At 43.7% G+C, this 15,581-nt stretch overlaps 1 protein-coding gene across 1 annotated transcript; it reads left to right on the forward strand.

The window, feature by feature from the left end:
* The first annotated feature begins 298 nt into the window (after positions 1-298).
* Mad (Mothers against dpp) lies at positions 299-15,259 on the forward strand. Its single transcript, XM_043213719.2, has 4 exons — positions 299-456; positions 12,525-12,976; positions 13,039-13,723; positions 13,800-15,259. The coding sequence occupies exons 2-4, from the start codon at positions 12,707-12,709 to the stop codon at positions 14,204-14,206; spliced, it is 1,362 nt and encodes a 453-aa protein (XP_043069654.1). The 5' UTR covers positions 299-456; positions 12,525-12,706; the 3' UTR covers positions 14,207-15,259.
* The last annotated feature ends 322 nt before the right edge of the window (positions 15,260-15,581 follow it).

Below are 15,581 nucleotides of genomic sequence, written 5' to 3' on the forward strand. Positions count from 1 at the left end.
CTGGAATTCATCCGGAAAATGTTTAAACTTTAAAGATACAATATTATAATAATATTTTATACAATAAGTATAAAACACAATAACAATAAGTATAAAATAATAAAATTTCAATTTATATCTTAAAATTTAAATGTATATTTTTAACTTTATTTTTCAAAAGTTATGGGGGATAGAAGTATCGATATGTACAAAATTTAAAAGCAAAATAATTTTATCGATATTAAACCTAAAACGTTGCTATAAAGCTATCGGGAAAGGTTTTATGTCTACCCCACAGAGGGTGCCTCGGATCAGGGCTTTTATCGATGCAATCGATGTTACCATCGCCGTTTCGCCACCTCTAGCTGTGTGTGCATTTCGTGATAAACAATTTTGAAAAACAATTTACACAATTTGGTGGTGCCCAAGTCGAACAAAATGAGCAAATAAATCAGCGGCGAGTGTTCACTATTACGCGTAAGTAGGTTGCACATCGATTTTCGCGTTTTTCCGTGAAGGGAAGACGATCTTAAGCAACTACGTTGGGTGAAAGAGGAGAGAAAAAAGTTGCCCTGTGTATGTGTGCTACGCTGCTCCTCTTCTTCTCCCCATGTTTGTGTGGTGGGGCAGAAATATATAGTTTGGTTTCTCTCGGCAGGGACGAATTACAGTTTTATTCTCAGCCTCGGATTTATGCTGCAATATGACTGCCCTGCCTGCTCGGGTGTGCGAGCTGTGTATGTATGTATAAGTGCGCGCCATTAATTGAGCGAAGGAAGGAGACAAAAACAGAAAAAGTGCCATCGCTTATAAATACACACATAAAATCAAATTTTTATTATGTTTTGAAAATACTTGAAACCCGTACTTGGGTACCCGTACGGACCCGTAGCCGAAAATTCCTTGCAACCCAAAATACCCGCCAGGCGCCGTCGCCCGCCTCACAGGTGCGGCGGACTTCCATTTCAAGTGCACTGCCCTTCACACAAACAAAAGGCACGAAAACAAAACAATCCAATAGGCTGCCCTCCGCGGTGATTAATCAAATTGGGGGAGTCTGTGGGCCTTGCTCACCTTTATGACTCAGCGTCGCGCCTACGCGCATCGCTGGGGCTTGATTGATAATTGGGGCCTCGATGTGTGACGCTTCTTGCCTCCCCCCACAGACCCATTTTCCGCTACCACCCTTACACCGCGTCAAACGGTAAATAATAACAGAACTGGCAAGTCTTATCAGAGACTGCGTCAGAGATGCTAAGCTCTCCAATTGGAGTCGAAAGGGTTGCTCTCCGACTGTTTTTATCGATTAAGATCCTTAAGGCTATTTTTTATTTTTATGGGATTTCTTATATGACCCTATATTATGCATTATTGGCACTTTCTGGGAATTCGAGGCATTTATTTTGGCTCGAGTTGTATACACTTTTGTTCAACTATTCGCCCCACGCACACCACCGCGTTCTCCGCGATGTGTGTTTGTCGAGTGCTTATCTAGACTACACTCGGTACTCTGCGCTTTTGTTATCAGCGCGGCGGCAGAGAGCCAGCTAGCAGTACTGCCTCAGGGGGCCGTGTGCAATAGCTACTGCAGTCGTGGGGAGCAGGGCTGTGCTAATAGTTAGCTGTAGGGCACTAACAGGGCTGTGCTGGAAACCAAGAGCTAGTGCCATACAGAATGGAAAGCCCTCTATTAGAAACGGGCTGGATATTTAATTCTTCAGAACAGCTTAATTTGAATTTTTCACAAATTATCAACGAATGGAGTTGTTTCAAGATTTAACCCTTTAATGGCCGTGATTCTGTTAATTCTAATAATTTTCAAACATAAATTTGAGCCCGTCCAGACACCTTCCTTTTTCGCGAGATATGTTTTTGTAAATTTCCATCACTTAGTTTAGACGAAATTAATTTAAAAATTGAAAACAGTCTATTTTTTTTCTATTCTATGCAAGATAAAATATTGTATTCCTCAAGAGTTTAAGTTAACTCTCCCTCGGGTAAAGCTTGGGAGAAAATTTTAATAACGTCAACCAACAAGTTAAGAAAAAGGTCTATAATTTGTATTATTATTTAGTATAGTATATAGCATATAGTATATATGGATATTATTTAATTAATAGTATGGATAGAAGTATATTAATTTTTCAGTTAATCCCCCACCTTCTGCTTACACTATTTAACACCTACAACCACAAATATCAAACTGCGTTTTGTTTCGAAATATATGCATTTCCATTCTAAAATGTAGAAGATCTTTAAATATACAGGTTATTAAATCTGAAATGAACTAACAAGACGCTGGAAACAAATGGAGACGTTAGCGATTCGAACAGGAACGCAGTTCCCATTGTCGACGGTAACTGAGGCGTGCTGTACAAGAATGGAAGGTTGCAATGTATGCACTCGATTCCACTTGGCCAGCCGCTTGACGTGTGGGTGGGTGGGTTTGACTTCTCTAGTGGTTGCGATCTGGGTTCTGTTTGGATTCGTTCTTCTCCCCATTTCTGCAGTTTGCTTCGTTGGCTCAATACAGTAGAACCCGACAAAGTTGAACCATAGCGTAGTTGCCAAGGTTTCTAGTCCTAGATGGTAAATCCCCAAAACCGTAAATCATATTTCTAAAATGCCCCAAGAAGGGCCGGAGGTTAGTCCGGAGCTACACCCACGATTGCACCCACTCGCTGGCTTCGGGCATTAACTGCTGTTCTAATTTATGTTGCACATTGTTTAGATAAACATACAGTCTTCCAGACCCCTGCCCCACAGAACCACTCTCCTCCGAAATCACTGATTGGCAATTCAAATTTGCCAGCCCGAAAATTAAGTGCGCAAAGTCAATATTTCAATTTAGGCATAAACCGAGAAAATGCCAAAAACCGAGAAGCATATGAGCCATTTGCATATGCTGGTTGTGGCAAGTAACTGGCTCGGCCTACGCACCGCCGCACCACTGCACCGCCGAGAGTTGCAAATCCAACGGCGGCCTCTTGAAATGAGCTTCAAATGGTTTGTTTTTCCGACTGCCGAGCTGGGGCCGGCCTGCCGAATAATTATGTTATTAATTGGATTTATGCGCAGTTTGTGCAACAAGCAACATGCAAATTTTGTGTAAATGTCTGCCAGAAAATTATTGCCAAAAGGAGCAAGACATGCTGCGGAGATAGTGAAGAATTGTTCGGAAATCCATTTTGAAAATGGCCTATCTTTGGCACCTCATTTTGGAGCGTGATCTACGTGATCAGTGGGCGGGCCCCTCTTGCTAGATATCCATATAAATATCCGCCTGCTTCCCCCTGGCCGTCCTGCCATTGATCTTCTGGCCGCGATAATCCATCCGTTCGACAATAAAACGACAAACAAAGCCAAACAAAACCCGAAAATTGTCAACACGAATCTGAACCTATTTTTAGACCGTGGCGCAATGGGATTAGCCGATTGTTGTCATAATGCCGGCAACAACTTTATTAAGAAGTGCCCGGAGCAGATCCCTATCGGCGGATTGGCTTTTGCTCCAGACGCTGGGCTCCCAATCGAAGATCAGAGTGGTTACGCTTTCGAGAGCAAAGAGTCGACCTGAAGTATACCCTTGTCTGAAGTCCCAAATGATACAAAGATCCTTTTGAAGACAAAACCAGGAAGCATTCGGTACTAGAAACAAGTAGTTCCAAGCCCAACTCTTTGGAAACTGGCTAAACAATACAGATCCGCCCCCCTGATTCGCCCAGGGCCGTAAAAGTGCCACATTGAGTGCTCGAAATTGAAGCAAATGGCAGCTTAAGGAGACAAACTGCGCCGAAACTATGAAAACGCAACTCTAAACTGTAATAAAGTGGGAAATTACAGCGCATAAATCTCTGTCCCTGAGCTGTCAGAGCGGGCGACTGGGGCGCAGGGCGGCCGGGCGGAGGTCAGGCTTCAGGCAGCGAGACTACACCCACGCAGACCGGGCTCGTCTTGAATGGAATTAGCCGTAACTAGAGTCCACAGTTTGGCAGCTACTGGCGATCGCCGGGCGGCCGGCGGAATACTAAGCACTGGCTCTCCTAGCCACACACGGTGAGGAGGCCAGGGCCTGCTTGTGCATTCCGGCGGCGTTCCCGATTGGCGCTTCACTGTCCATATAATGCAAATAATTATTGCATTTAAAATCTAATAAATTCGCGCATTGACAACGCGGAGTTCGCCGATGGGAGTTGCCGCTCCCATTTTAATGGCTCAGATATCCATCGATTGGCAAATAATTCCGGGAAATCGGGCAGCTTAGCATCAGCTGCTCCTGTCCTGCATCCGAGCTTTTGACCATAATCGTGGAACTCGTCAGGGACTGTGTCGCACTGTCGGGTGTGTGCGTGTTAAATACATGTAATTAGCCATGTTTGTGCCATTTAATCCACTCGACGGTGGCCGCGACTCCCCCTTTCGGGGCACTGAGCCCGATCGCGCGGCGACGCTTTTCTAAGAATTCTTTTACGTTTTGTTTTGGCGCACGCATTAGGCGCCACACAGCAGCAGCACGTTTAGCCCGCAGGACGCAGGCGGTCGGAAGCGGGCCGGGAGGAGCCAGGAGCCGGGAGGGGGCTCGGGAGCTGGGGCGCATACTCCACATATTTATGGCTATTTAAGCGAACCGACCGAGTCGTGGATGCCGACGATGATGACGAACTTGCTGCCGGTTCTCGGCTGCAGTGGCTTCTGCTCTGCTGCATGCACCACTCTGCCCTGTTGCATGGTGCACTTCCCAAATACAGACGAGGTCATAAAAGTAGTAATGTAATGCAACATATTGCATTTTCGAGAGAAACAAACTGTCCGATTAGGCCACTTCTTTTAGGAAATGTGATTCTTCAAATATAACATTTTTTAAAAATATATTCGGAATATGTTTTACTTTCCCTGGAGAGCTGACCCTGGTTGCTGCTGCTTTTGTGGTCCAGCAGTCATTGGCATTGATTGGCGGTTGAACACGCAACAATTGTTGCATGTTCAGGCGTCGGCAGTGACGGTGAGCCGACAACAGTAGCTCAAGGGCCACAATCACAACAAAGCTAAGGACTGCCTGTTTTGGCGGCTCAGTTTTGTCACAAGTTTAGCGATTACTTTGTAGCTGATTTAATTGGTTGTCGAGCCGCCATTAAAATTTGTCTACGTTTATGGGCTAGAAGTTTACTTTTTTCTTTAAAAGAGGGCTTTCTTTATTTCAAGAGGAATCTAGCTCTAAAATCTAGTTACTCTTTTCATTAAATGAGTGCTTTCTTTATATTTAGGCCTTTTTCTCAATCAAATATAGAAAGAAGGGGAATCTAAATATCTCTAGAATCTAGTATCTTTCTAGCTTAAGTATATATTCGGTTGTATTTGGAACCCAAGCTCTTACCCGCAAAACCACTAAAGTTGTGACTTTTTCTCTCCAATACCTGACAGCTGTAGGATATGGAAGCACGCTATATCCAGAGCAGTCAAGAGACTAGGTAGAACGAAAATAGACACGATAGACTGGGATGGTGACACCTATTATAATATGTCCTATTATATATAAATAGTAATAATGAATAGTAACTATAATTAATATTCACACAGTCTACCGTAAAAAAAGCTTTAAGAACTGTGTGTCGATAAGCTTGAAAGCTCAGAATTGAGTAATATTACTATAATATTATTATCAAAGGTAGAGCAGTTCACAAAACTAAACTAACTTAGTGGGTATAAGACTGGCAGCATGGCCCTTGGCTTTTATGTCTAGTAGATACTGAGATTTATTCCATGTTTTAACTCTTAGGTTATGAATAGCTTAGGTCTATGAACCTATGTTCGCAGGTTACCTATGTACATAATTACATTATTATTAAAATTTTCTGATTTTGGTTTTGAGATGGAGTTCATATTTTTTTGGAACAAATTGGATTCTTTCAGAAAAGATATTATTCTTTGAAGGTTATCTGTGTTTAGTTCGTTGAGTAGGTTTTGGAGGAATTAATAAATATAGATAGTAACATAGCATCCATAGTAACATACAATAAATCGAATGTGCCTGTGACTAAATTAATCTATTATATACAAATCCTTTTTTGCGTTGCTAACTTAAAGACTAAAATATAGTGCCGACAGTAAAATAAAACTGTAAGAACCCAGTCGTAAAGCTTAAAGGCTCAGAATTGAGTTGAACAGACAATACTACTACTACATTTTGTCTAGAGTGGTGACCCCGATAGATACTGGGTATACAAGTTCCTTTGGGGCCAAAGAAGCCATCTTAGAAGGGGTCCTAACTTGTGGACAACATTATGAGATGATTGGAGGCTCAGAATTGAGTTGAACAGACAGTACTCCTACATATCCACTTCTACTACATATAGAGTGGTGACCCCGACGGTGATAATTGGTGTACCAGTTCCTTTGGGGCCTAAGGTGTCATCTTAGATACGTTGCTAACTTTTGCATTATGAGAGGCCTTCGGCTATAGTACAACATATAGTACATAGCTGGTACATAGTACACGAATATTTATTGTTGAAATAAAAAGCATAGTTACAGTTTCCTGTTGGGTGGTCGCGGGCACATTCACTCTCGTACTTCTTCCTGGCAACACAAGTGTCCCTCCGTGCTGACAGCTCAATTACTGACATGACAGAGCCAGCGTGCCGGTCGGCAGTTATCGCGGCAATTATTTGCAATTAGAATTGAGTTAATTTACTTAAAAAAGGACTTCTGCTGGGCCGGCAGGGCTTCCGCTTGCATTCCAAGCTGACGTTTGCACTTTGGCACGTGCAGGGAGGAAGTGCGAGTGGGGCTGGGGAGCAATTTGCGTGCATAAATTTTGATTGTTTCTGGCGGACTACATAATTGTGGCGTATTGGCGGCTTTGTTGGTTTTGGGTTTTGGCTTCTTTTTTCGAGGGTGCGCTTTCATGACTATTTTCGATTTTAACGACGACTGTGTAATGCTGCCCATGTCGGCCATAAAGCCGTGTTTAGTGGTGTTAAACACGCAATAAAGCGTCGGAGTGGGAGGACCCATTGCCCAGAGGTGTGCATTAGATCCTGAACTCGTGTGCGATACAGAGAGAGAATATTTGCATTAGTTCATGTTGGATGGTAGCTTAAGGAAGTAAGTCCTCTGGCCATTTCATCCCGACCATTCCCATATCCCTCTCTCGCCAAGCAGGGCTCCGATGAACGCCGATTCCGCCGACACCAGCCCCTGATACCCGTTCACTTGTCGTGGCTGCGGTGGGTGTTTACAGCCTGGTTGTGGGTTGACGCCACCACCGCCAAGCAGATGCACTGAGAAAATTAATAGGAGTCTACCTTTAGAGTCTACCTGAGGAGAGAGCTTCAATGACGGTATTTTTCTCAGCGTACCTGCGCCACACAAACACGTTCGCGTTCACGTGCAGGCGCCTCAACTGCAGATAGGAAGGGGTTTTTTTTAAACAAACTTTTGCTTCAAGGCGGTGCTAGTGGTGGTGCTGGTGGCAGTGGTGGTGGTGGTGCTAGTGGTGGTGTGCACTTGGCTGCCTGCACATTCAATCACAATCGCGGCAATAAGAAAACGTCACTCAACAGTTGATTCGGATCAGGGCTCCAGAAGCACTAAACGGGAATGGCTTTAATCCAAATAGTTCCAAGGATGGAGTACTCCATCTATAAGATATAGTTCCTCGTTCCGGTTAGGTAACAGATCTAGATCTGTAGATCTGTTATGGTAATCCTTGGTATAGTTATTCTAGTCCCCGGAAGGCGGCCCTGTTTGACGGCCCTGGTTCACCGCGACAGATGCAGAAACCGCAGCCAATTCAGTTGGGCCTCGCTCAGTTGCCCAGTCAGTCAGTTAGTCAGTCACTCACCCAGTCATTCACTCAGTCCGTCAGTCGGCACTCGGTTTCTTTTTTCAGCCCGGTCGGCATTCGTCGGCGATCGGTCGCCTCGTGCAGTTGTCTCGCGCTCGCGCCTGCAGTTCGACTCTCTCCTGGGACTTTGCGTAATTTCCCGCAAAATACAAAAATATAAAAGAATACAAGAAAGTTTGAAAAACATCAATAAATTAAATTAATACTAGCGGAGCCCAGCGCATATCTGACACTAAAAGATAACAATCGAGCCGAGCCGAGACGAGAGCGAGTCGAGCGTCGTGGAGGGTCGCCCCTGCATCCAAATGACATTCTGATGCTGATTTTGATTTGTGCATCTCGGTATCATCGCCGCGAGTGTGTGCTGCTGGTGGGGCACCCACCCGCCAGAGGGCCCCAGTGTGTGCGTGTGCAATAAAAATAAATAAATAATAATATCTGCAGCCTCAACATGTGTACGTTTAGTCCCTTGCCTTCCTTCCCTGCCCCAATCCGAGTTTTCCTCAAATTGAAACTTTTGCTGCCTGCTCGATTCGATTCGTTTCGTTTCGGTCTTTATCTCTGTGCTGTGTGCATTGTTTGTTTATTTTTAAACACCCATGTCCAAGTCCCTCCGCGTACATAGTTCCCTCCGGTGCTCTGGTGCGCCGCCTCCCTTCTGCCCAACGCCCGTTTTCAATGGCAGCGGAAGTGCCACTGCCACTGCCACCGCCACTGCTTCTGAATTTCTGAATTTCCCATCTACCTTCAGTTTCAGCTCTACCTGGGCACCATCATGATTTACGCCCTACTGTCGCTGGCGCATTTATGATTGATTATTGATTGGAATTGTATGATACGAATGCGCATGCGCGAATGCGTGCCTGCCGTGAGAGACTCGAGTCCTCGGCGCTCGTCCGTTTGAGTTATGATCCCCGATTCGCTGCACTGAAAAAAGGGATCTGTTTTATATAAAAATAAATCTTACATTTATATATTGATTTTAATTACAAATATTTACAATTTGTTAGGTGCGAATATAGGTTCAAGTAAAAGGTAAAAGGTAGCAAGAAGTTGTGCTAATAATGTATTCAAGACTCACAACTTTGAGGGATATCAAGGATTTCATGGACAATTATTTTAAAATCTTAATAATTTGTTATTAAATGATGATTCCGTACAGAGCATAATTCTTCTAACAATCATTTGAATTCTAAAGAAAAGGGTTTAAATGTAGCGATTAAAATGCAATAAAAACACATACAGATAGATATAAAAACATTATTTGTTCTTTTTTCATCTCCATTCTGATCAGGAGTATATATACCATATAAATAAAAGAGAAAAAGTATCTTTTTAGCTTCTTTCAAAATAAATGTGGGGTATATTGTATATAAGAAACCTATCTGATACTTTATCATTTAATATATTTCATCTGGTATTATCAGATTTTTTTAGTATCGACTCAAATGTTATAAAAAGAATATAGATCCTTTGAAAGTGACTCCTTTTCCGAACCTTTAGAACTTCCTACATTGGTGTCTTACATGGAAATCAATACACCTTCTAATTAAAATCGATAACCTGTGGCTTGAGAGATATTTTTAGTCAAAATAAAACCCTAATTTGGGCCCAACTTTTAACAGTGGAGTGTTCAGAGCAGAAGAAGGCTGTCAGATGAGGGTGGGGCCGAAGAAGAAACCGCGGAGACAGGATGTCGGGGTGGCAGATACGTGATCCCAGCTCGAGTAATAATGTGTAATTGCGAACTATGATTATTGGTATTTAATTGATTGCGAAAGTGTCCCCGTGCCCGCAGATCTGTATGACAATGGATCGTAAAGACATTGTAGAATGAAGAAGTATCTTTATAGTCGCTTAATGTCCGATGCGAATAGCTTTCAATTGCATTTATTCGTTTCTCTTCTCTGGAAACCTATTAAAGAATAATCCCTTTCCAAACACAACCAAACTCTTTAAGTCACTGACAATCTATTAAAGTCATTGTCGAATCCAGGAAAATAGATCGATTCCCAGGAACCTCACGATCAAGTCCTCCCCTAAGAGTACACAAGCCCCATACAAGAACCCACCTGCGACCCACCGGTGTGTCAATGCTGTCGCCCCTCAAGCCCGGGGCACTATCGAATTTTGTATGCTTACCCCCGCAATCATCGAATTCCGAAGGCAGGCCAGTCCTCAAGACCACAATTGCCGCCAGTCAGCTGGACAAATACTACACCACCGACCGATAACCCTCTTGATAAGTTCTCTAGTTCTAAACCACTACAATATTTTTATAAAAATTGGCAATGTTGTACCGAGATTGTTAGGATTCCCGTTTAAAGAAAAACTTGAAGAAACCAATGTCTTGTTAGTTAGTGGAGTAGTTTTGGGCCTCGGGCTACGGTTGACTTTGGCCAATTAAAAAAATGGGGTTTTCCGCAGACCACGCCCTCTAAGCGACGGCGGCCAATTGTCAATGCCCGAAAAGTGGCCAAAATAGAGCCTCTGGCGACGCCCGAATTACTAGGCTTGAGCGGGAAAATGGTAATTAATTCACGCAGCGACTAATTTAGCGAAAAATGTGCGCCAGTGGGTCTGGCGGAGCAGCGGAGAGGTGTCCGAGTGGTGCACTTGTTGATTTATAGCCGGCATTTAATTGCTTTTGGAATTGGATTTACTTGCCACCTCGCCGCAGTCTTGCCACCCCGCCCCCTCCACCTAAATGGGGTGGTGGTTCGCCTTGTGTGGTTTTCTTGTTCGATTTTGACCCACCACTCTAGACCGCCCAAACTAATTGCCGCCACAAATTTTCATTCAATTAGGTTTTGTCACTTTTTTCGATTTAATTAAAATATTTTTGACACCTTGAGCAGAGTACGAGCCGAGAGTACGGGCACCGCATACTCGGTATCACTTGCCACCCGAGAGGAGCTCCACCGCAATGCCGTTAACATTGAAATGTCATAACTGAAATTGAATTGTTGTCTTTACCGTTAGCCGTTAGGGAGGAAAGGGGTGGCTTGGCCCACACTTGTGGCGCTGACAAGCTGTAAGCCATTTGGTTATCATTTGCGCTAATTATGAGATGCAGTTCCCGCTCGATTCAGCTAGCTCGACTCTGAATCGAGTGGAAATTTGCGGCGAGTGTTTTCAATTAATGGGAATTACTGTATCAAACTTTGAGTTAGGGGTAGGCGATTCATTGAATGTGCACAGGACTGTCTTTTCCAACTATTTCATAAATAAATAATGAAATCGTATAATTATATAGCCAATAAATACCTTACCTCCTTAGGTCTTTTGTAGACTTCGTTGTTTGTTTAAAACCAACGAACTTATTAGAAGATGGAATTTTAGGCTATAGTTGATTTTCTCGACTACGATACCCGGTACTCCTCTACAATGGCTCCAAATGTACTCCTCTCCTCTACAAAATCAAAAAAAGCATATTTTTATAAACTTTTTACTGTTGGTCCTTCCAATGTTTATCCTAACATTTAAATAATGACATTAAGAATTGTTTTTGCATATAATTTAATAATGTATATATTTATTAGTAATGTCTGTAATTTATAAAAAAATTGATTTATTTATTTACTATTCATTTTTAAATGATTTAAAAACAGTCTCGTTCTAAGTCTTTGGATCAGTGGTCGGCACCCAATACATTGATATGACTTTAACGCATTAGTATTAGTAGCGAATAACAGAAAAAAGAGGTTTCACACATTTATACTGTGTGTGTGGCAGAGCTCGGGCTGAGAAATTTCTTATGCTTCGAGGTAGGGTCGTGCCGACCATTGCTTTAGATGCTAGTTTCTTTTTAATGCAAAGATTCTTTTAAAAATCGAAACTATAGGAAATTTACATTTTTGGAGACGGAAGGGTGTTAAAGGAACTTCGTTGGTATACCATAATAGGAATCCTCAAGGAAATTCTTATATTGCAGAATGTTTATTATAGAGCGAAGTCTCTCAAATTAGTCCTTTTTACTCTATTTGTACCGGGTATTAATTTTAATATTATGTTAGATGCTAATTCAAGTTAAAATAAACTCAACTGCAAATTTATTTAGTTGTGTTATCTATTTCGTTTGTTAATTTTAGTGGAATAGATTTTCAAGTGCCTCAGTTATTAGTTAATTTATTAATTAATTGTGGGTGGTGAGTCCCCCTACAAGTAGAAGTAGAAGTCTCTACTTGGCCAACCCAAATTCCGCGGAACTCTAGCCAGTTGACAAAATTCCCTCCAAATTACGTCAGTAGCCGATAAACGATCAGCAATAACAATACAGGGAGATAAAAGTATTTTTCTAACGAAAATGGCTCTGATTAATCAGACAAGGCAGCCGCAACGAATATAATTCTCGATGAGAGAATGTTGCAGGCAATTTGCATGCAATTGGCCGCCAACATTGAAAGGGGGAGGAGTCCGTGCATGACAGGTACCTCCCAACGACTTTATTCCCGATCCGATATCATGATCCATGGCTCCCACTCCGATTCCACTCGAAGAAGGGGATGTGCGCTCGAGGCTTGATGGCTTGCTCAACCCCACCACGAGCCCAAGCCAGAGCCTCGACTGTTTCTCCCAGTGCATTCCCACTTTGCATGCGTTGTGGTGGGCGTTGCTGAGGCAATCTGAGCCCGATGATGAATGCCCGCGAATTATTTGCGTTTATTATTTATATGTGTTTTCACTTGCTCTCCCGCAGACTATCCGCCCGCAGATAGTTATACCGGTTATCGGGTAACTCCACCCCAGACCAACAGCACCACCACCACCAGCCACAACAACAACAACAGTCGCCTTATAAACAACAACAACAACAACATTAGCATCTGCAGCAGCAGTAGCAGCGGCAATAGCAACAGCCTGTCAGCGATCGCCAACAGAATGGACACCGACGACGTTGAGTCCAACACCAGCAGTGCCATGTCCACCCTGGGCACTCTATTCTCCTTCACATCGCCGGCGGTGAAGAAGCTGCTCGGCTGGAAGCAGGGCGACGAGGAGGAGAAGTGGGCGGAGAAGGCGGTTGACAGTCTGGTGAAGAAGCTGAAGAAGCGCAAGGGCGCCATTGAGGAGCTGGAGCGCGCCTTGTCCTGCCCGGGACAGCCGTCCAAGTGTGTGACCATTCCCAGATCGCTCGACGGAAGATTGCAGGTGAGAATGGGTCTGGAATTCGCAGATCTCCCAGTACTAACTAATTTGTATCACCTCTGTAGGTTTCACATCGCAAGGGCCTGCCACACGTGATTTACTGCCGGGTCTGGCGATGGCCCGACCTGCAGTCACACCACGAGCTGAAGCCCCTCGAACTCTGCCAGTATCCGTTCAGCGCCAAGCAGAAGGAGGTTTGCATCAATCCGTACCACTACAAGCGCGTGGAGAGCCCGGTCCTGCCGCCGGTGCTGGTGCCCCGCCACTCGGAATACGCGCCCGGCCACTCGATGCTGCAGTTCAACCACGTGGCGGAGCCCAGCATGCCGCACAACGTGAGCTACTCAAACAGTGGATTCAACAGCCTGGGCAACAGCAACACCTCGGTGGGCAGTCCCAGTTCCGTGAACTCCAATCCGAACTCGCCGTACGACAGCCTGGCAGGAACACCGCCGCCCGCTTACAGCCCCTCGGAGGACGGCAATTCCAACAATCCCAACGAGGGCGGCCAGCACATGGACGCTCAGATGGGCGATGTGGCCCAAGTCAGCTACTCGGAGCCGGCCTTTTGGGCCTCGATCGCCTACTACGAGCTCAACTGCCGCGTGGGCGAGGTGTTTCATTGCACCAACAACTCCGTGATTGTGGATGGCTTCACGAATCCGTCCAACAACTCCGACCGCTGCTGCCTTGGCCAGCTGAGCAATGTGAACAGGAACAGCACCATAGAGAACACGCGGCGCCATATAGGTGGGTTTAACGAGTTTGGAAACTCCATTACGGATCAGGGTGTAGAGAAACGACTTACATTGTTTTCCATTTGCAGGAAAGGGCGTTCATTTGTACTATGTTACCGGCGAGGTGTATGCCGAATGCCTCTCGGACTCGGCCATCTTCGTGCAGTCGCGGAACTGCAACTACCACCATGGATTCCACCCAAGCACCGTGTGCAAGATCCCGCCCGGATGCTCGCTGAAGATCTTCAACAACCAGGAGTTCGCTCAATTGCTGTCGCAGTCGGTAAACAACGGATTCGAGGCCGTCTACGAGCTCACCAAGATGTGCACTATCAGGATGTCATTCGTGAAGGGCTGGGGGGCGGAGTACCATCGCCAGGACGTCACCTCGACGCCGTGCTGGATTGAGATACACCTGCACGGGCCGCTCCAGTGGTTGGACAAGGTGCTCACCCAGATGGGCTCGCCGCATAATGCAATTAGTTCTGTATCCTAGGCTAAGATAAGGTGGATTTAGACGAGCGGACGCGGCAAACAACCATCAAACAATACAAAACCAGTAGCTAATGAGTATGTATGAGTGAAGAGCAAGTGTGTAAAAGACGACGGAGACCCGGGAGGACATGTGAACGAACGAGGACGAGGTAGCGCGTCCTCGAACCCAGACGCAAGCTACTCAAGACCCGCCCTTTGCCTATATGCTATGGTTAATCGTACGATTTCCTATGCGAATGTCATTCCTAACGCAATAACGAGATAAAGAAGAGGAGCCAGCTAGAAACCAACTGGTGACCAACCAAGGTGGTGAACTACTTACACTGATCTACATGCTATAATAATTATGATCTATGCCCATTGGCACATCGTTGTTGTTCAAGTCTGTTTCAAGTGCTAACTATGTGTCATTGCAAACTGCTTTAAGTATAAAGTGAGACCGACATTTAAACCATTAATTAATCCTACCAACTTAAAGTACATAAGCGAGATGAAATTTATAAAAGAATATGACGACCTATTGCAATACATTTCTTAAAATGATTTGTCTAGACACCCATTTATGTTGTATTTTTCTCATTTCCCACGTTTTCCCCCTGATCAACCAGCTTAATGTTCAATCGCGTTGATTTAAATCTATGGTTTAACTAATTTTAAGTTAAAGGCAGTGCCACGCAAACCCTCTTTTGGTTTAGATCGCGAGGGATTGGAAATACCAGCAGTTTGTTCTTTTTTAATCTTTTGTGAGTTTAAATCGGTTGAGAATTAAGTGGCCCTTGCGAAAATAAAAACAAAAAAAGATATATACCAATAATTAAAATTTCCAAACAATGATCTTTTCGTAGCTTAAGTAAACCATTATGTGTAATCGCAGTAAAAAGCAAAAGTAATATCTTTTTATTAGCTGTAGGTGTATAATTTTTTATAAACATACTTGTACACTAGGACTTCTGTAGTTTTATGATTTTCCTTGATTTTGTTTAGAGTTCAAATGTGTAATGAAACACAAACGACATGAAATGCTTAATTTTTAAATAAACATCTTTTTTACTTATGAGTTATTTTTTATTAGTTCTTTTTGGATGTATGGTAACCTTTACAAATATATAAATACTTAAATATTGAATGTAAATTAGCTGTAAATTAGAGGCTTAGGCGACATGCGGCCTTAACTAATAACTAAATAATGTGCCTGTTCTATATTTTACTTGCGCCTTTGATGTGTGTCTGCAGGACTAACAGTTACTCAATATATATATTCTGTATTCAAGTCAGATATTCAAAAACAGACAAAATGCCTTGAAGTTTACAATTTTGAGCAGCCACCTATATATGCTATAAATTGCCTTACACATGCCTTGCTTGCCATTTAATGT

Source organism: Drosophila bipectinata, chromosome 2L, assembly GCF_030179905.1.
Source record: "Drosophila bipectinata strain 14024-0381.07 chromosome 2L, DbipHiC1v2, whole genome shotgun sequence".
Lineage (NCBI taxonomy): Eukaryota > Metazoa > Arthropoda > Insecta > Diptera > Drosophilidae > Drosophila > Drosophila bipectinata.

Excerpts from the sequence above, each read along its gene's own strand:
- Mad (XM_043213719.2), top strand. The coding sequence starts at position 12,707 with ATGGACACCGACGACGTTGAGTCCAACACCAGCAGTGCCATGTCCACC. Across the intron at positions 12,977-13,038 it reads CGCTCGACGGAAGATTGCAG|GTTTCACATCGCAAGGGCCT; the intron begins GTGAGAATGGGT and ends TCACCTCTGTAG. Across the intron at positions 13,724-13,799 it reads GAACACGCGGCGCCATATAG|GAAAGGGCGTTCATTTGTAC; the intron begins GTGGGTTTAACG and ends TTCCATTTGCAG.